The sequence below is a fragment of the Leptodactylus fuscus genome, chromosome 5, assembly GCF_031893055.1.
Source record: "Leptodactylus fuscus isolate aLepFus1 chromosome 5, aLepFus1.hap2, whole genome shotgun sequence".
Lineage (NCBI taxonomy): Eukaryota > Metazoa > Chordata > Amphibia > Anura > Leptodactylidae > Leptodactylus > Leptodactylus fuscus.
In genome coordinates, this window is record NC_134269.1 from 180,592,479 (window position 1) to 180,614,888 (window position 22,410).

Here is a 22,410-nt window from a genome sequence, read left to right on the forward strand (position 1 = left end):
TTCAAATCCTGCCAAGGGCATAAAACCATCTGCAAGGAGTTTGTATGTTCTCCCCGTGTTTGCATGGATTTCCATCCCATATTCCAAAGACATACTGATAGGGAAAAATGTACATTGTGAGCTCTATGTGGGGCTCACAATCTACATTAAAAAAAACAAAAACAAAAAAACTGGATTGAGCATGCATAGCCTGACTGTATTTCTGTGTATCCCACTTAGGTTTTGGGGATACACACCGGGGATATCTGAATTGAGTGTACATAGCCGGACCTATTTGCTCTGTATCCCTGTTAGGTGTTTGGGGGAACACCGCCTGCAAAGCTGGGTTGAGCGTATAGAACCGGACTGAATTGCTCTGTATTCCTGTTTCGGGGGGACACCCCGTGGAAAGCTCGACTCCTCTCCCTGCAGTATAGCTCTGAAAAGAGCTGTTGTTTTACTTCAGATTTTCCCTGTCTACTAGAGGCTAATCCTCTCTAACCCTCAGCAGCACATCTGTCCCTACTTCTACAAGCCGCAAAATGACACGAAGATGGCGCTAGCTATTCTTATAAATGGGAGGTCACATGTTTCCGACAGCCAATGGGTTTTTTCAATTTTTTTCACTGCCTCCGTTGTCGTAGTTCCTTTCCCACCTCCCCTGCACAGTTATTGGTGCAAAAAACGCGCCAGGGAAGGTGGGAGGGGATACAAATTTTTACTGCGTATGCCTCGTGGTATTCGATTGGAAACAAATTCCTCAAAATGCCTGATATTCGATTGAATACCTATTTGATCGAATGGTGTTCGCTCATCTCTAGTCTTTATTTAACCCGTATTAATAAAGCCGTGTCCTTGTTTATTTCTAATCCACTATAAACAATAGTATAAACTCCAGTAAAATACCTGTTATTGTTGTGGTCAAAATATTGACTATATCATGGATCAATCAGTCAGTCCAAATTAATGAGCATGTTTGTGCACAATTGCTAAGAATGAGACCAGACACTAAGTTCCATTCCGATGCCAGCCAGATGCTCTTTCGCCCCTTAGGTCAGCTCAGCATTACTGGCTCTTTATTGAAAGTACACACACTTAAGAAACAAAGAAACAAGGGGGTTACTGCCTCCTTGGCATTCCTGAGCTGCTGTCCATCTCCCATTGGCTCCAAACTTCAATGTCCAGCCAGACACCTCCTTGCTCCAGTCTGTGGATTTCTGTTACTGGGTGTGCCAAATAGGAATCAAGCCCCATCTTGGTTTTAAGATCCTTTGTCTCAGATCTATGTAACCTTATTAAGGAAAAAAAATAGTATTTCTACAATATAAAGTATAAGAATCTTGATTCATGTTCTCAGACTTGACATTATTCTGTTATGTTTATCAATTAAACGCTTTGAAAATGATAGAATATTGAACTATGTGCAATATTCAACGTTATACTGTTTTTGTTTTGTTTTTTGTTATTCAGCCCAGCAAATGGAGGTCGTTCATGTTCAGGACAAAGCTATGAACTCGAACTTTGTAATAGTGAAGAGTGCTCCAAGGATTCTGAGGACTTTAGAGAAGAACAGTGCAGACAATGGGACCCATACTTTGAATATCAGAATTCTAAACATCATTGGATTCCATATGAGCATCCAGATGGTAATTTTCAATTAGCACAATATTTAAGGTGGTTTTAATTTAAATGTATTACATTACCCACAGGACTTTCTTTAGGTTTGGTCAGATTAGTTCTGTTTTTAGCTAATTGTTCTAATACAAGAAGAAAACAGTAAAGCTTGTAACCAAAGAGAGCAAGTTATTCAGATTTTGAAGGAACACTAAACCTAGAAATTAGTGTAATCTCCTATCTATACTGTATGTAATTTAAAGACTTTTCCTAAATATATTGCTTTAGAAATGCTGCTTTGTTTGCCTGCTATGTTAACCTATTCCTCCCATTGTTTACATAGCATGGTTACAACCATGGAGCTCTAGGACAAATGATGTCACTGACTCACTGCTCTTGCTGGCAGGACAATCCGTTCAGCTAATTGCAGTTTTGGTGATAAAGATGTGTCTGTTATCTCCCTATGTAAACACACAGACAACAATGAGTCCATTCTCTACAAGCATCTGTATATTGTCTGATCTGCATAAGTGTTGTGAGACTTCTCAGGACCGTTCAGCAAGATGGGGGGGGGGGGGGGCTCAGAAAATTCAGGTAGTGAGAAAAAGAGACGGCAGGCAGACTTCTGAATCACGGAGATGGGAAAACCCCTTTAACTTCCCTTGTTAGCTATAAGATATCCACATGATATGGCTTAATGTTTGTGATGTCCTATTACACCATGGGGATGGTGTCCTGCTGCAACTACTTGTTTTACAACCAAACACAGTTTCCTGAAACGGCAAAGACCCCTATCTCATGTTGTCAATAGTGACTGGAGTGAGAGCTAATATTGGAACTAATTTTCCACGGATTCTATGTTTTCTTGCATTTTTTCCAGACAGTCATGGGCCGATAAGTCAGTTTATATGTTGTTACATTTTAATTCACCAAAGTTACCCAGATAGAAAGTGCTAGGAATTTTTAGGGAATAGTTTTTGGAACACCTGGAAGTTTAGCGAGTCTTTTCAAGGTTATAGTAAATACTGTATATAAAGAACCAAGTTGATTTCTATTAGCTGAGACTCCAAGTTGCAATAAGTTGTTTAATGCAAAAAAATCCCTTAAAAATATGATGTAGTGTATTAAGCTTATGCTACAATTTGATAACTATATTTCTGTCTATACTTTTTCTAGAAAAAGAAAGATGTCATCTTTACTGTCAATCAAAAGAAACTGGAGATGTGGTGTATATGAAAAGACTATCACATGATGGGACACAATGCTCATATAAAGACTCTCACAATATCTGTGTTCGAGGTGAATGTCTGGTGAGTAATAAATACCTGTTCAATGAAGCAGCGTTCCCTCTACAGATATAGCATATTCTTTGTCTTAGCTTCAGTAGCTTCCAAGAACCAAACACTATGTCGCTGAATCTGTGTGTGTGCGTTTTTAGGCCTGTCCTTGGGTAGGTTTAAGTAGAGGGAAGTGAGCCAAGCCCGACCCCTGGCCCCTACACCGAAAGCCCGCTCCATATTTTAGCCAAAACTCCTAGTCCAGACCCAGTACCAGAGATCTGATCTCCATAGTGATTTATGACACTAGGAGTTCCTGTAGAGCTATGGGAGACAGGGACAACTAGTGTCATAGATTACTGTTGCTTGGAGTCTGATTTTCTGAGGAGTTTGTATGGCACTGAAGTCGCTCGAGTACTTCTTTTAGGTGGGTACAATGCCATGGAATTATACAAAAATAATAGAATTCAGAAATACTTTTCATTGTACTGTATATAATACAACTCTATAGTCAATATTATTGCTTTATTTATATCTGAAGAAGGAACTCAAAGGAAGCTTCGAAACGTCATATTCTGTCATCATTATGAGTTAGCCATTAAAAAAGGTATCGCCTACTGAAGACTTGCAAGTTTTTTTTTTGTTTTTTTTTATGCTTTATTTACTGCATTCCTATAAGATCCTTGTGTTCTTTTCATAGGAAAGATTGAATGTCATGATGTATCTCACATTGTGCATTTACATCTGATAATTAGAGATGAGCAAACACTGTTCGGATCAGCCGATCCGAACAGCACGCACCCATAGAAATGAATGGAAGCACCTGTGACGCTGACTTTGCCGGCGGCGGGCGTCACAGGTGCTTCCATTCATTTCTTTGGGTGCGTGCTGCTCGGATCGGCTGATCCGAACAGTGTTCGCTCATCTCTACTGATAATGTCTGCACATATAGGATGATCTTTACTATCCTGTAACATAAGCACATACTAAATTTTGTATTTATTTTATTTAAATAGAAAGTCGGTTGTGACAAAGTGATTGGGTCAACAAAAAAAGAAGACAAGTGTGGAGTGTGTAACGGTGATAATTCACATTGTAAAATTGTCAAAGGGACATTTACAAGAGCACCCAAGAAACAAGGTATAATAAATGTCACATTATTCTACTATAAGTTCATACAGTATAACCCCAAACACTTTCCCTTTATCAGACATCACTTAGTACATGTAAAAAACAAACAAACCCCAAAACACTGCACTGCATTGATAATAACGGAAAGCATTCAGTTTGTATCATTCATTCTGGTGGATGAGAATAATGGACTTTACAACCATAGTCTGAAACTAACCTTATATAATTTTTTTTCATCTCCTAAAACCTAAAAGCATATTCACATTTTGGCCAATAATTCTTGTTAATTTTATCATGTAAAGTAAAAAAAAAAAAAAAGTATTCTTAAAGTTTTTCATCAGGAATAGTTATTGTACTTTCAGGGGATGAAAATCTGTCCTGGTTATGTAGCATTACAAGACAGAGCTCTGATGCACATTATTGCAGCCAGTGGCATAACATGAAGCCGCTGGGCCCCCATTGAAAAATCTGTACCAGGGTCCCCATCTATAACCTATAACTCACTTTTTTTTGTTATTGTGCTGGGTAGTGGTGGTTTGGTGACATTTTTGTAATATGTAGTTTTTTAATATAGTTATAACCTATCTAACTTCATTTTAATAGAAAACTGACTGTTTCCAGTGAAAAAGCTCTAAACATTTCCATGGAGAGTCTATCCCATACATCTGTAATCAATGCTGTTTGTAGAGTTATAGGATTTACCAAAGGGCGGATTGGTCACATCAAATGGCTGTATGTTTGGTGTTATACAACCTATAAAAAGGATTTAGAGAAGAGAGATTCTCAACGTTTATACACTGCCAGAACTGCAGTCCTAGTTATAAAAAACATAGAGATATCACTAGTTAAAAACACAGGGAATGTAATTACTGTATGTAAAGCTCAATTTCCCAACTGGGTTTCTATCTAGTGATAGTTCAAGTTATTACTGCAGTCTTGGCAGTAGAATCTCCATGTCCATATGATACTTAAACCATTTTTCTAAGTTGTATAAAATAAGAGATACAGCCATTTGAAGTGCCCAGGGCCGGCGTCAGGGCACGGCATAGTCGGGTAAGTGCCGGGGCCCACAGAGCCTCTGGGGCCCCCCGGCACTTGCCTGTCACGATTTCAGCTCATCGGCGTCCGTCTGCCGATGAGCTGGAATACATACGCGATTAAAGCAGGAGCTGTGAGTTCAGCTCCTGCTTTAAAGCTCCGGCCCAGCTTGCGTGTGACGTCATCACGCCTACACACGCAAGCCGGGCCGCAGCTAAGCAGTAGCTGAACTCACAGCTCCTGCTTTAATCGCGTATATGACTGGAGTGAGAGAGCGGAGAGAGGAGCGTCGGGGGAACGATGGAAGGTGAGTGATGGAAGGTGAGTGTAAGTGTTTGTTTTGTATTAAATATAAAGGTGGAACATAATGAAGGGGGCCCATTGAAACTGGGGGGCAAATGAAGGGGAGGGGGGGAACGGCATGACACTGGGGAAGATGAAGGGGGTGGGGAGAGAACGGCATGAAACTGGGGACAGAGATGGAGGGGGCCCAATGAAACTGGGGGGCAAATGAAGGGGAGGGGGGAACGGCATGACACTGGGGCAGATGAAGAGGGTGGGGAGAGAACAGCATGACACTGGGGCAGAGACGGGGGACATGAAACTGTGGGCAGATGAAGGGGGAGAACGTGATGAAACTGGGGACAGAGATGGAGGGGGGGACATGAAACTGGGGGCAAAGGAAGGGTGTATATGAAACTGGGGGAGAGATGGAGGGGGGGCATATAATTTACGGGTGACTGTAGGAGGATTGTACTGTGTGGGAGCACATGATAAATGAATGAGAATGGGTGGAATCAACAAAAGTGGGTGGAGCCAAATCTGCCGCGGCGCGCAGAGCGCGCCGCACATTTTGCTCCTCTTTCTTCTCTTTAAAAATTGGGAGGTATGGCGTTGGTGACGCCACACTCCTGCATGACGTCAATCGCTTCATCTGCGACGCAGTGTCTCGACTCCCCCGCCTCCTTTACAAGGGGGCCCACTGAGGCTCTGTCGCCCAAGGGCCCATAAAAACCTGGAGCCGGCCCTGGAAGTGCCCATGCCATATTGGCAATACAAATGTGTACAGATTTTCCTTAGTAACAGCTCAGTTCGAGGGTTGGTGGGGAGAATGTTAGAGCCGGTTTTATATTAGAAGAAAGATAGATTAAAGGGGCTCTATCATTGGGAAAAGTCATTTTTAGCTAAGCACATACTTGCATAGCCTTAAGGAAGGCAATTCCATACATACCTTTTGTATGTAAGTTGCCACAGTAGTTTTTGAATAAGTCCGTTTTTATTCATATGCTAATTAGCCTTCTCTGTGCAGTCCAGAAGTGTCTGTGTCTGCTATGAGAGCAGAGAGATGAGTCATCAGCACAGCAGCCTCTCTGTTCTGATACACATAGAGAATAGAGGTTGCACACAGACACGCCTGGAGTACACAGAGAAGGCTAATTAGAATATAAACAGAAAAAACAGACTTATTTAAAAACTACTGAGGCAATTTACATACAAAAGGTATGCGTGATATAGCCTTTCTAAAGCCTATGCAAGGATGTGCTTAGCTAAAAATGACTTTTCCCAATGATAGAACCCCTTTAAGTATTTTACAAAAATTGTTCATCATTCACTATCTGACACAATAGCAAAAAAAAAAAAATAATAAAATAAAATGAGAGTTACACTTTAAAGTATTGATCTCCCCTTACTGGGAAGATACACATTATGGTCCCCTTAAGGCTAGAGGCATAACGTGAAGCTGCTTGAACCCAGTGCAAACTCTGTAATTGTGTCTGTACTTACATTGTGTCTTTTAGAACAGTGGTATATTTTATTTGATAAATGATTCTTTGGGGCTCTTGTAGGTTCAGGGCCTGGGAATTGTTACGGCTAAACTCTTGCCTAAGTCTGCTAGACTGGGGAGCGATTGCACCCACTCCTGCCTTCAAGTGATGTCCCTAAAATGAACTGTAATAAGTGCACCTGAACACCCACATCATTAACTTGCAGTTAAAATTATTCATTTCTGCAAAATGAAACCAGCACCTCAGTCAGGCATTGATGCTGTGCTATACTTGATGCTAAAAGTCTATATGTCCTATTTGAACTGAGGTTATAATAAAATAAACATTACTCACGTGATAAATCCACTGTTGTGCCAATGCTGCAGTGGTTACCGCCAGTCTTTGTGCTGTACCTCAGTGTGATTGCTGAAACCAGTCATTTCTGGGGACAGGGATTGGCGGCTGCAATCATTCGGGTGTATGGCACTTTACAAGTGCACAAAATAACTGGAGTGGCAGAATGAAGGATTTTTCAGGCGAGTAAAGCTCTGTTATTATTTAATGGCATTTCCTCCTCTTGGCCATTTTTTCAGATTTTCGAAAACTCCTTCAAGAACTGGTACTCATTATATAATCTAAGCAGCCAGGTTTGAGGAGAGTGTAGGAGAAGGGGACAGGTGGATTGGATCTTAACCTCATTATACACAGCCAAGAACTTTGACTCTGTAGACTGGCCCTTTTTTTATAGAGGTATCTTGACTTGACTTCAGAGACCAATCAATCAACTGGGTTTCACTTACTGAGGGTTTAAAGAGATTTTCTGGCCCCAAATGTCTTTTTCAATACTGATAACTAGAGATGAGCGAACAGTGTTCTATCGAACTCATGTTCGATCGGATATTAGGCTGTTCGGCATGTTCGAATCGAATCGAACACCGCGTGGTAAAGTGCGCCATTACTCGATTCCCCTCCCACCTTCCCTGGCGCCTTTTTTGCTCCAATAACAGCGCAGGGTAGGTGGGACAGGAACTACGACACCGGTGACGTTGAAAAAAGTAGGCAAAACCCATTGGCTGCCGAAAACATGTGACCTCTAATTTAAAAGAACAGCGACGCCCAGCTTCGCGTCATTCTGAGCTTGCAATTCACCGAGGACGGAGGTTTCCGTCCAGTTAGCTAGGGCTTAGATTCTGGGTAGGCAGGGACAGGCTAGGATAGGAAGGAGAAGACAACCAACAGCTCTTGTAAGAGCTAAATTCCAGGGAGAAGCTTGTCAGTGTAACGTGGCACTGACGGGCTCAATCGCCGCAACCCAGCTTTCCCAGGATCCTGAATGGAATACACTGTCAGTGTATTCCCGTATACCCGATATATACCCCGATACCCGTTCCAACGGTGTGCCCCCCCACCTTCACCCCAGAAATACCCTGCAAGTCCCCTAGCAATAGAATTGGGGCTATATACACCCACAATTTTTACTACTGGTATACAGTGCCATTGTCTGACTGGGAATTCAAAGAATATATTGGGAATACAAATACCCTCATTTCTTGCTACTGCCATATAGTGCCAGTGTCTGACTGGGAATTCAAAGAATATATTGGGGTTACGTGCACCCACAATTTTTACTACTGGTATACAGTGCCATTGTCTGACTGGGAATTCAAAGAATATATTGGGAATACAAATACCCTCATTTCTTGCTACTGCCATATAGTGCCAGTTTCTGACTGGGAATTCAAAGAATATATTGGGGTTACGTGCACCCACAATTTTTACTACTGGTATACAGTGCCATTGTCTGACTGGGAATTCAAAGAATATATTGGGGTTATAAATACCCTCATTTCTTGCTACTGCCATATAGTGCCAGTTTCTGACTGGTAATTCAAAGAATATATTGGGGTTACGTGCACCCACAATTTTTACTACTGGTATACAGTGCCATTGTCTGACTGGGAATTCAAAGAGTATATTGGGAATACAAATACCCTCATTTCTTGCTACTGCCATATAGTGCCAGTTTCTGACTGGTAATTCAAAGAATATATTGGGGTTACGTGCACCCACAATTTTTACTACTGGTATACAGTGCCATTGTCTGACTGGGAATTCAAAGAATATATTGGGGTTATAAATACCCTCATTTCTTGCTACTGCCATATAGTGCCAGTTTCTGACTGGTAATTCAAAGAATATATTGGGGTTACGTGCACCCACAATTTTTACTACTGGTATACAGTGCCATTGTCTGACTGGGAATTCAAAGAGTATATTGGGAATACAAATACCCTCATTTCTTGCTACTGCCATATAGTGCCAGTTTCTGACTGGGAATTCAAAGAATATATTGGGGTTACGTGCACCCACAATTTTTACTACTGGTATACAGTGCCATTGTCTGACTGGGAATTCAAAGAATATATTGGGGTTATAAATACCCTCATTTCTTGCTACTGCCATATAGTGCCAGTTTCTGACTGGTAATTCAAAGAATATATTGGGGTTACGTGCACCCACAATTTTTACTACTGGTATACAGTGCCATTGTCTGACTGGGAATTCAAAGAGTATATTGGGAATACAAATACCCTCATTTCTTGCTACTGCCATATAGTGCCAGTTTCTGACTGGGAATTCAAAGAATATATTGGGGTTACGTGCACCCACAATTTTTACTACTGGTATACAGTGCCATTGTCTGACTGGGAATTCAAAGAATATATTGGGGTTATAAATACCCTCATTTCTTGCTACTGCCATATAGTGCCAGTTTCTGACTGGTAATTCAAAGAATATATTGGGGTTACGTGCACCCACAATTTTTACTACTGGTATACAGTGCCATTGTCTGACTGGGAATTCAAAGAGTATATTGGGAATACAAATACCCTCATTTCTTGCTACTGCCATATAGTGCCAGTTTCTGACTGGGAATTCAAAGAATATATTGGGGTTACGTGCACCCACAATTTTTACTACTGGTATACAGTGCCATTGTCTGACTGGGAATTCAAAGAATATATTGGGGTTATAAATACCCTCATTTCTTGCTACTGCCATATAGTGCCAGTTTCTGACTGGTAATTCAAAGAATATATTGGGGTTACGTGCACCCACAATTTTTACTACTGGTATACAGTGCCATTGTCTGACTGGGAATTCAAAGAGTATATTGGGAATACAAATACCCTCATTTCTTGCTACTGCCATATAGTGCCAGTTTCTGACTGGGAATTCAAAGAATATATTGGGGTTACGTGCACCCACAATTTTTACTACTGGTATACAGTGCTATTGTCTGACTGGGAATTCAAAGAATATATTGGGGTTATAAATACCCTCATTTCTTGCTACTGCCATATAGTGCCAGTTTCTGACTGGTAATTCAAAGAATATATTGGGGTTACGTGCACCCACAATTTTTACTACTGGTATACAGTGCCATTGTCTGACTGGGAATTCAAAGAGTATATTGGGAATACAAATACCCTCATTTCTTGCTACTGCCATATAGTGCCAGTTTCTGACTGGGAATTCAAAGAATATATTGGGGTTACGTGCACCCACAATTTTTACTACTGGTATACAGTGCCATTGTCTGACTGGGAATTCAAAGAATATATTGGGGTTATAAATACCCTCATTTCTTGCTACTGCCATATAGTGCCAGTTTCTGACTGGTAATTCAAAGAATATATTGGGGTTACGTGCACCCACAATTTTTACTACTGGTATACAGTGCCATTGTCTGACTGGGAATTCAAAGAGTATATTGGGAATACAAATACCCTCATTTCTTGCTACTGCCATATAGTGCCAGTTTCTGACTGGGAATTCAAAGAATATATTGGGGTTACGTGCACCCACAATTTTTACTACTGGTATACAGTGCCAATTTCTAACTAGGAATTCAAAATGCGCAAGGCTCCCGGAAAGGGACGTGGACGAGGCCGTGGGCGAGGTCGGGGGAATGGTTCTGGGGAGCAAGGTAGCAGTGAAGCCACAGGGCGTCCCGTGCCTACTCCTGTGGGGCAGCAAGCATTGCGCCACTCCACAGTGCCAGGGTTGCTTGCCACATTAACTAAACTGCAGGGTACAAACCTTAGTAGGCCCGAGAACCAGGAACAGGTCTTGCAATGGCTGTCAGAGAACGCTTACAGCACATTGTCCAGCAGCCAGTCAGACTCTGCCTCCTCTCCTCCTATTACCCAACAGTCTTGTCTTCCTTCCTCCCAAAATTCCGAAGCTTTACAGAACAATAACCCAAACTGTCCCTGCTCCCCAGAGCTGTTCTCCGCTCCTTTCATTGTCCCTCAACCTGCCTCTCCACGTCACGATTCCACGAACCTAACAGAGGAGCATCTGTGTCCAGATGCTCAAACACTAGAGTCTCCTCCATCTCCGTTCGATTTGGTGGTGGATGACCAGCAACCCACCCTCATCGACGATGATGTGACGCAGTTGCCGTCAGGGCATCCAGTTGACCGGCGCATTGTGCGGGAGGAGGAGATGAGACAGGAGTTGGAAGAGGAAGTGGTAGATGATGAGGACACTGACCCGACCTGGACAGGGGGGATGTCAAGCGGGGAAAGTAGTGTGGATGTTGAGGCAGGTGCAGCACCAAAAAGGGTAGCTAGAGGCAGAGGTCAGCAGCTTAGGCGAAGCCAGGCCACACCCGGAATCTCCCAAGATGTTCCAGTTCGTACCCAGCCCCGAAAAACTCCCACCTCGAGGGCACGTTTCTCGAAGGTGTGGAGTTTTTTCAAGGAATGCGCCGAGGACAGATATAGTGTTGTCTGCACAATTTGCCTCTCGAAATTGATTAGGGGCTCTGAGAAGAGCAACCTGTCCACCACTTCAATGCGCCGTCATTTGGAATCCAAGCACTGGAATCAGTGGCAGGCAGCAACGGCAGGACAAAGGCCGCCTGCCGTTCACGCCACTGCCACTGCCTCTGCCACTGCCTCTGCCTCTGCCACTGCCACTGCTGACTGTGCTGGCGATGCACTCCAGAGGACGAGCCAGGACACCACTTCATCTGCCTCCGCCACTTTGTTGACTTCTACCTCATCCTCCCCTGGTCCTGTCTTATCTCCTTCTCCTGCACCATCAAAGGCACCATCAGGCGTTTCTTTACAACAACCCACCATCTCTCAGACATTGGAGCGGCGGCAGAAATACACTGCTAACCACCCACACGCGCAAGCCTTGAACGCCAACATCGCTAAACTGCTGGCCCAGGAGATGTTGGCGTTCCGGCTTGTTGAAACTCCCGCCTTCCTGGACCTGATGGCAACTGCGGCACCTCGCTATGCCGTCCCTAGCCGTCACTACTTCTCCCGGTGTGCCGTCCCCGCCTTGCACCAGCACGTGTCACTCAACATCAGGCGGGCCCTTAGTTCCGCGCTTTGCACAAAGGTCCACTTGACCACCGACGCGTGGACAAGTGCATGCGGACAGGGACGCTACATTTCACTGACGGCACACTGGGTGAATGTAGTTGAGGCTGGGACTGCTTCCCAAACTGGCCCGGTGTACCTCGTCTCCCCGCCTAACATTCCTGGCAGGGACACGAGAAGAACACCCCCCTCCTCCTCCTCCTCTACCGCCTCCTCCTCCGCCACCGCCTCCTCCTCCGCCACCGCCTCCTCCTCCGCTGTTAGATTGACCCCAGCTACGAGTTGGAAACGTTGCAGCACTGGCGTTGGTAGACGTCAGCAGGCTGTGCTGAAGCTGATCAGCTTGGGGGACAGACAGCACACTGCCTCCGAGGTGAGGGATGCCCTCCTCGATGAGACGGCAATATGGTTTGAGCCGCTGCACCTGGGCCCAGGCATGGTCGTTTGTGATAACGGCCGGAACCTGGTAGCAGCTCTGGAGCTTGCCGGACTCCAACATGTTCCATGCCTGGTCCACGTCTTCAACCTAGTGGTGCAACGTTTCCTAAAGAGCTACCCCAATGTTCCAGAGCTACTGGTGAAAGTGCGGCGCATGTGCGCCCACTTTCGCAAGTCGACAGTAGCCGCTGCTAGCTTAAAATCTCTCCAGCAACGCCTGCATGTGCCACAACACCGGCTTTTGTGCGACGTCCCCACACGCTGGAACTCAACGTTTCAGATGTTGAATAGAGTGGTTGAGCAGCAGAGACCTTTGATGGAATACCAGCTACAAAACCCTAGGGTGCCACAAAGTCAGCTGCCTCAGTTTCACATCCATGAGTGGCCATGGATGAGAGACCTTTGTGACATCCTACGGGTCTTTGAGGAGTCCACAAGGAGGGTGAGCTCTGAGGATGCGATGGTGAGCCTTACAATCCCGCTCTTGTGTGTTCTGAGAGAATCCCTGATTGACATCAGGGATAACTCAGATCACACAGAGGAGTTAGGGATAGCATCCGATCCGTCACAGCTGGAGAGTAGGTCCACACATCTGTCCGCTTCACTGCGTTTAATGGAGGAGGAGGAGGAGGAAGAAGAGTTGTCCGATGATGTGATGGTGATACAGGAGGCTTCCGGGCAACTTCGAATCGTCCCATTGTTGCAGCGCGGATGGGTAGACATGGAGGATGAGGAGGAAATGGAGATTGAACTTTCCGGTGGGGCCAGAGGAGTCATGCCAACTAACACTGTGGCAGACATGGCTGAGTTCATGTTGGGGTGCTTTACAACCGACAAGCGTATTGTCAAAATCATGGAGGACAACCAGTACTGGATCTTTGCTATCCTTGACCCCCGGTATAAAAACAACATCTCGTCTTTTATTCCGGTAGAGGGGAGGGCCAATCGCATCAATGCTTGCCACAGGCAATTGGTGCAGAATATGATGGAGATGTTTCCAGCATGTGACGTTGGCGGCAGGGAGGGCAGTTCCTCCAGTAGGCAACCAAGTTCTCACCGGTCCACACAAACGAGGGGCACACTGTCTAAGGTCTGGGACACCTTGATGGCACCCCCTCGCCAAAGTGCCGCCACGGAGGGTCCTAGTGTCACCAGGCGTGAGAAGTATAGGCGCATGTTGCGGGAATACCTTTCCGACCACAGCCCTGTCCTCTCCGACCCCTCTGCGCCCTACACGTATTGGGTGTCGAAGTTGGACCTGTGGCTTGAACTTGCCCTATATGCCTTGGAGGTGCTGTCCTGTCCTGCCGCCAGCGTCCTATCTGAGAGGGTGTTCAGTGCAGCCGGTGGCATCATCACTGACAAGCGCACCCGTCTGTCAGCTGAGAGTGCCGACCGGCTCACTTTGATAAAAATGAACCACCACTGGATAGAGCCTTCATTTTTGTGCCCACCTGTGTAAAGCACCCCAACATGAAACTCCATGTCTGTACTCAACCTCTCCAATTCCTCCGCATCCTCATACTCATCCACCATAAGCGTTGCACAATTCTGCTAATACTAGGCTCCCTCCAACATGATTTCCCCCAACTCTGCTGGTTAGAGGCTCCCTCCACCCTGATTTCCACCAACTCTGCTGGTTAGAGGCTCCCTCCACCCTGCTTTCCCACAACTCTGCTGGTTAGAGGCTCCTTCCACCATGAATTTGCCCAAACTGGGCTGTTTAGAGGCTCCCTCCACCATGAATTGGTCCAAACTGGGCTGGTTAGAGGCTCCCTCCACCATTAATTGGTCCAAACTGGGCTGGTTAGAGGCTCCCTCCACCATGAATTTGCCCAAACTGGGCTGTTTAGAGGCTCCCTCCACCATGAATTTGCCCAAACTGGGCTGTTTAGAGGCTCCCTCCACCATGAATTGGTCCAAACTGGGTTTTTTAGAGGCTCCCTCCACCATGAATTGGTCCAAACTGGGCTGGTTAGAGGCTCCCTCCACCATGAATTTGCCCAAACTGGGCTGTTTAGAGGCTCCCTCCACCATGAATTTGCCCAAACTGGGCTGGTTAGAGGCTCCCTCCACCATGAATTGGTCCAAACGGGTTTTTAGAGGCTCCCTTCACCATGAATTGGTCCAAACTTGGCTGTTTAGAGGCTCCCTCCACCATGAATTGGTCCAAACTGGGGTGGTTAGAGGCTCCCTCCACCATTAATTGGTCCAAACTGGGCTGGTTAGAGGCTCCCTCCACCATTAATTGGTCCAAACTGGGCTGGTTAGAGGCTCCCTCCACCATTAATTGGTCCAAACTGGGCTGGTTAGAGGCTCCCTCCACCATGAATTTGCCCAAACTGGGCTGTTTAGAGGCTCCCTCCACCATGAATTTGCCCAAACTGGGCTGGTTAGAGGCTCCCTCCACCATGAATTGGTCCAAACTGGGGTTTTTAGAGGCTCCCTCCACCATGAATTGGTCCAAACTGGGGTGGTTAGAGGCTCCCTCCACCATGAATTGGTCCAAACTGGGCTGGTTAGAGGCTCCCTCCACCATTAATTGGTCCAAACTGGGCTGGTTAGAGGCTCCCTCCACCATTAATTGGTCCAAACTGGGCTGGTTAGAGGCTCCCTCCACCATGAATTTGCCCAAACTGGGCTGTTTAGAGGCTCCCTCCACCATGAATTTGCCCAAACTGGGCTGGTTAGAGGCTCCCTCCACCATGAATTGGTCCAAACTGGGGTTTTTAGAGGCTCCCTCCACCATGAATTGGTCCAAACTTGGCTGTTTAGAGGCTCCCTCCACCATGAATTGGTCCAAACTGGGGTGGTTAGAGGCTCCCTCCACCATTAATTGGTCCAAACTGGGCTGGTTAGAGGCTCCCTCCACCATTAATTGGTCCAAACTGGGCTGGTTAGAGGCTCCCTCCACCATTAATTGGTCCAAACTGGGCTGGTTAGAGGCTCCCTCCACCATTAATTGGTCCAAACTGGGCTGGTTAGAGGCTCCCTCCACCATTAATTGGTCCAAACTGGGCTGGTTAGAGGCTCCCTCCACCATGAATTTGCCCAAACTGGGCTGTTTAGAGACTCCCTCCACCATGAATTTGCCCAAACTGGGCTGGTTAGAGGCTCCCTCCACCATGAATTGGTCCAAACTGGGGTTTTTAGAGGCTCCCTCCACCATGAATTGGTCCAAACTTGGCTGTTTAGAGGCTCCCTCCACCATTAATTGGTCCAAACTGGGCTGGTTAGAGGCTCCCTCCACCATGAATTGGTCCAAACTGGGTTTTTTAGAGGCTCCCTCCACCATGAATTTGCCCAAACTGGGCTGTTTAGAGGCTCCCTCCACCATGAATTTGCCCAAACTGGGCTGGTTAGAGGCTCCCTCCACCATGAATTGGTCCAAACTGGGGTTTTTAGAGGCTCCCTCCACCATGAATTGGTCCAAACTTGGCTGTTTAGAGGCTCCCTCCACCATGAATTGGTCCAAACTGGGGTGGTTAGAGGCTCCCTCCACCATTAATTGGTCCAAACTGGGCTGGTTAGAGGCTCCCTCCACCATTAATTGGTCCAAACTGGGCTGGTTAGAGGCTCCCTCCACCATGAATTGGTCCAAACTGGGTTTTTTAGAGGCTCCCTCCACCATGAATTTGCCCAAACTGGGCTGTTTAGAGGCTCCCTCCACCATGAATTGGTCCAAACTGGGCTGGTTAGAGGCTCCCTCCACCATGAATTTCCCAAAACTTGGCTGTTTAGAGGCTCCCTCCACCATTAATTGGTCCAAACTGGGCTGGTTAGAGGCTCCCTCCACCATGAATTGGTCCAAACTGGGGTTTTTAGAGGCTCCCTCCACCATGAATTGGTCCAAACTTGGCTGTTTAGAGGCTCCCTCCACCATGAATTGGTCCAAACTGGGGTGGTTAGAGGCTCCCTCCACCATTAATTGGTCCAAACTGGGCTGGTTAGAGGCTCCCTCCACCATTAATTGGTCCAAACTGGGCTGGTTAGAGGCTCCCTCCACCATGAATTTGCCCAAACTGGGCTGTTTAGAGGCTCCCTCCACCATGAATTTGCCCAAACTGGGCTGGTTAGAGGCTCCCTCCACCATGAATTGGTCCAAACGGGTTTTTAGAGGCTCCCTTCACCATGAATTGGTCCAAACTTGGCTGTTTAGAGGCTCCCTCCACCATGAATTGGTCCAAACTGGGGTGGTTAGAGGCTCCCTCCACCATTAATTGGTCCAAACTGGGCTGGTTAGAGGCTCCCTCCACCATTAATTGGTCCAAACTGGGCTGGTTAGAGGCTCCCTCCACCATGAATTGGTCCAAACTGGGGTTTTTAGAGGCTCCCTCCACCATGAATTGGTCCAAACTTGGCTGTTTAGAGGCTCCCTCCACCATTAATTGGTCCAAACTGGGCTGGTTAGAGGCTCCCTCCACCATGAATTGGTCCAAACTGGGTTTTTTAGAGGCTCCCTCCACCATGAATTTGCCCAAACTGGGCTGTTTAGAGGCTCCCTCCACCATGAATTGGTCCAAACTGGGTTTTTTAGAGGCTCCCTCCACCATGAATTGGTCCAAACTGGGCTGGTTAGAGGCTCCCTCCACCATGAATTGGTCCAAACTGGGGTGGTTAGAGGCTCCCTCCACCATTAATTGGTCCAAACTGGGCTGGTTAGAGGCTCCCTCCACCATTAATTGGTCCAAACTGGGCTGGTTAGAGGCTCCCTCCACCATTAATTGGTCCAAACTGGGCTGGTTAGAGGCTCCCTCCACCATGAATTTGCCCAAACTGGGCTGTTTAGAGGCTCCCTCCACCATGAATTTGCCCAAACTGGGCTGGTTAGAGGCTCCCTCCACCATGAATTGGTCCAAACTGGGGTTTTTAGAGGCTCCCTCCACCATGAATTGGTCCAAACTTGGCTGTTTAGAGGCTCCCTCCACCATTAATTGGTCCAAACTGGGCTGGTTAGAGGCTCCCTCCACCATGAATTGGTCCAAACTGGGTTTTTTAGAGGCTCCCTCCACCATGAATTTGCCCAAACTGGGCTGTTTAGAGGCTCCCTCCACCATGAATTGGTCCAAACTGGGGTGGTTAGAGGCTCCCTCCACCATTAATTGGTCCAAACTGGGCTGGTTAGAGGCTCCCTCCACCATGAATTTGCCCAAACTGGGCTGGTTAGAGGCTCCCTCCACCATGAATTGGTCCAAACTGGGTTTTTTAGAGGCTCCCTCCACCATGAATTTGCCCAAACTGGGCTGGTTAGAGGCTCCCTCCACCATGAATTGGTCCAAACTGGGGTTTTTAGAGGCTCCCTCCACCATGAATTTGCCCAAACTCTGCTGGTTAGAGGCTCAATCCACCCTGATTTTCAAAACAAATGTTGGTGCCAACCTCAACTTACTACAAGGGCCAAATTCACTGCTGGTGACAAGCTCTCCTCACTGCAAGTGCCAAATACACATGTTTCAAGGTGTTTTCCTACTGTCAGAGAGGTGGTATTGAGTGTGTAAAGTGTGTAGTTGTTAGGCTGTGATGTTGGGGTAATAGAGGGTCTTTGGTGTGTTAGATGCCCCCAGACATGCTTCCCCTGCTGTCCCAGTGTCATTCCAGAGGTGTTGGCATCATTTCCTGGGGTGTCATAGTGGACTTGGTGACCCTCCAGACACGGATTTGGGTTTCCCCCTTAACGAGTATCTGTTCCCCATAGACTATAATGGGGTTCGAAACCCGTTCGAACACACGAACATTGAGCGGCTGTTCGAATCGAATTTCGAACCTCGAACATTTTAGTGTTCGCTCATCTCTACTGATAACCTATCCTTAGGGGGAGTTTTCATACTCCTCTTTGGTGGCTCTGGGCAGATGCTCATTATGCCATTTATTGAGGACTGGATACCTTGCACCATTGCACATGCTGAATGAAGTGAGGCTGGGGCGTAGCTATAGAGGGTGTAGTGGTGGCAGAGGCTACTGTACCCTGTATCCTGAGTGGGCCCCAAAGATCCCTGTGCCATATAAAATATACCACTATTCTAAATGCACAAGGTAGGTCGGGGCCCCACTAAAGCTCTGAAATGAGGTGCAATGTTCTCTGCTTCAATGTGGTAATGCTGAGGTGCCAGAGGTGAATACAAAACTCCTCTCCAGCAAATTAAAATTACATTTAAAAACAGGTTAGACACTGCCATGTTTGTGACCCTAAACCCGCATAGCATAGACTTGTTAGTGGTTTAGGGGATCCAAAATTAATTACGGTTTCCATTTAGTTAAATGGTATGTCCAGTTCTTTTTTTTTTTTTTTTTTTTTTTTTTTTTTTTTTGATCCACATGTCCGACATCCAAGACCAAATAAGGCCGGGAAGAATGAGCATGCCGTTTATTTTTTCCGGGAGCCGGAAGAAACTGCCCCCGGAAAAAAGAACTGACCGGCTCCCGTTGATTTCAATGGGAGCCGTCTTTTTGGTCAAGATTTTGAGGTGAATTCGGCCTCAAAATCCTGACCAAAAAACTACATGTGAACTCAGTCTTATTATGTCTCCTCTAAAACACAGAAGACATAATTGTTAAGGCCTTTCCACTACTGATCTATGGGCCCTCTCTTTTTCCTCTGGGCTCCTATGCAGCTGAACCAGATGCACAGGTGGTTTGTCCACCCCTGCTGAGTATGGGGGGAACTGTTAGGGGGGGAGAACTGTTAGTGTGGGAAGCCGTTAGCACTGGTCTCTGTGAGAGATGGAGGAAACCATCAGAAGTGGTCTTTGTGAGAGAAGGGGAAAACTGTTTGTAGCCATGTATTAGCGACAGTGGTGCATATTGACCAGACTGTGTGTGAACGAGGCAAGCATGAGGAGCAGTGAGAGAGAACATGAGAGTGAGGGAGTGTGAGGAGAGAGAGTGAGGGAGAGTGAGGAGAACATGAGGAGCAGTATCTAGGAAAGCAAAGATGGGCGTGGGAAGTCATCTGTGTATAAGTGATAGGAACATGAGAAGCAGTTTGTGAGGAAACAGTTGTTCGAGAAAAAGGGTCACGGGTAACAGTTTTTGTGGAGTATTCTGTTTAAAAGAGGGTAGAACCACTCCATTCTAGTCTCAACCTGTTTTGCAGACTGCCTGGACAGCAAAGAAGAGCAGGCAACAGTTGACTCCTCATGGGAACGCAGATAGGTAAATATTGACAAACTATCAATATGATAGTTTGATATAAAATACTTGGGGTGCATAATTTTATATGGGGGTGTGGAGCCATGTTTATAAATGGTGCGTTTTGAAGGCAAAGTTGCTGGATATGCAGTTGCTGCCATACCAGTAAGTGGTTTCCTCCGCCTTTAGGCAACTGATGACATGTGCTTAGCCTTGATGGAGCATACCTTGCTGCTATTATTTTCCTAAGAAAAGTGTCCTTGCTCTTCGATCTCTTAGCAGATAATAGCAGTTAATACAATTTCTACAACATGGAAAGCAAACAGTTGATTTTTCATTAATAGGGCCAACCTGATGCAGATGAGCTCATGGATTGGCAGTGCCACCTCCTGCACAACCAGGTTCAGTATTCTCAGTATTGCTAATTAACCAGCATGGAGCACCGGACGTTCATTGTGTGTAAACAGGGGGGGGGGAGCAGCAGCCTTACCTGGCTCTCTCCTCCCCCTGTTTACAAAATCAGACCATGCTCAGTGAATTTCCGGTGCTCCGTGCTGCTTAATTATCATATAAATAAAAGCAGGCTAATTCAAAAATGGCTCAGTGGATTACTAAAACAAAGGTATGTCAAGAATAGCCTTTCTAAAGACTATGCAAGTATATGCTTAGTTAAACATCACTACAACCAATGATAGAATCCCTTTAAGTAAAATAGTTGGTCATAACAACCAATCACAGCACAGCTTTTATTTTGTAATCTGCTCTTGAAAAATAACAGCGGCGTTACAATTGGTTGCTATGAGCAATGAAGAAAGTTTAGTTTTTTTACTATTGTAATAAATGTACACATTGTATTTAGGACTTTTCATAAATTACTATTGCCTGTGTTACAGCTAGACCAGCGGCTCTCCACCTGTGGGTTGTGAACCCTATGGGGTTCGAATGATCCTTTCACAGGGGTCGCCTAAGACCATCGTAAAACACATATTTCCGATGGTTTTAGAAACCAAGACACCACCCCTCTATCTGTCTCCAGGCAGGTTGACCCACATGCAGATACGCCCACATACAAGTACCCTGAAATCATCACGCCAGCGCCTTTACATACACCCCGTACAAATACAGGTGTTTGTGACAGGGTTGGTGCCATAATGTACTTATGCAGACCAGTCACACATGTGTATAGAGCAGCTATTCTGTTTGAAGCATCTACTCTGTTAAAGCAACTACTATGTTGAGAGCAGAAGTGTTGGCAATAAAAAAAAAAAAATAAAAAAAAATAAAAAAAAATGGCTGGGTGTCACCACAAGATGAGGAACAGTATTAAAGGGGCGCTATCATTGGGAAAACTCATTTTTAACTAAACATTTACTTGCATAGTCTTTAGAAAAGCTATTCCACACCTACCTTTTGTATGCTAATCCCCTCAGTTTTTGAATGAGCCCGCTTTTAGTCATATGCTAATTAGCCAACAATGAGCACCAGAAGTCTCAATGAGTGCTGTGTGTGTGAGAGCAGGGAGGCTGCTTCTGATGACTCATCACCTTCCCTGCTCTCTCTCTCACACAAGGCAGACAGTGCTCACTGAGACCTCTGGGTGCACTCTGGAGGCTAATTAGCATTTGAATAAAAGTGGGCTCATTCAAAATGACTTGAGGGATTAACATACAAAAGGCATGTGTGCAATAGCCTTTCTAAAGGCTATGCAAGTGTATGTTTAGTTAAAAATGAGTTTTCCCAATGATGGTCATGGTATTAGTAACGTTAAGAACCAAATCTAGACACATAACTGATTCAAAAAACAAAAAAGCATCAGAAATGCAGCTAAACACCAAATAAAGCCTTGGAACCAACTTAGTTCTGGTGTAAAACCAGCCATAGTTGGTCACAAAGCGCAGTGATTTACATTATCTGCAAGGTGGATGGGATTCTGGCTAATCCCATTCACACATTGCAGAAAAAAATCTGCAGCGGAAATGCTGCAATTTCAAAAACCTCAGCATGACAATTATACCAATGGAAACACTGAAATTTTCCGTATAGGTATAATAGAAGCAGAAACTCCCCAGAAAAAAACTCTACAGACTTTAAAACCACTGCAGAAAAAAAATGTATTTCCGCTGCATACTTTTTCTCAGCGATTTTTGGCTGTGGCTTGCTATATGGCGCCTTAGCCTTAGGCTGTTGACACAAACGCACACAAAGCAGTATTGTTGCATTTTTGTTTCAGATTTTGCTTTGGATTTTTTTGGGCCAAATCCAAGACTGTCTTCAAAAGTTTGAATGATTAAGGAAGTTCTTATATTTCTCCATTCTGCTCAATCCATTCCTGGCTTTGGCACAAAAAAGCAGCTTTTCCTCGACATTGGCCCTAGACATCTTTTCTACATTTCCGTTTTGTCTTTTGAACCATTTGTCTCTAACACATTCAGTTGTGTTTATAATTTTATACTAGATATCCAGAATATGTTCAGATTCTGTGTTCTGTTGTCACTTTACAAAAGAATAAAAAAAATATTTATTTTTAATGATAGTATTTTTGATATTTATTGTTTAGCATTAGTTTGTCTTATTATGGCTGGGTTCACATCTGTGCAGGAGTATCAATTCAGTACCATTGCAGTTCCAATGCAATTC

General features: G+C 45.2%; 1 protein-coding gene across 1 annotated transcript in view; it reads left to right on the plus strand.

Annotated features, from left to right (window-relative positions):
• The window catches only part of LOC142203773 (A disintegrin and metalloproteinase with thrombospondin motifs 2-like), a 283,879-nt gene that overhangs the window by 185,832 nt on the left and 75,637 nt on the right, over positions 1-22,410 (plus strand). The window contains exons 12-14 of the mRNA XM_075274794.1: positions 1,450-1,625; positions 2,770-2,903; positions 3,887-4,010. Of these exons, the coding sequence (XP_075130895.1) occupies positions 1,450-1,625; positions 2,770-2,903; positions 3,887-4,010 (434 nt within the window). The remainder of the gene's footprint in view (positions 1-1,449; positions 1,626-2,769; positions 2,904-3,886; positions 4,011-22,410) is intronic.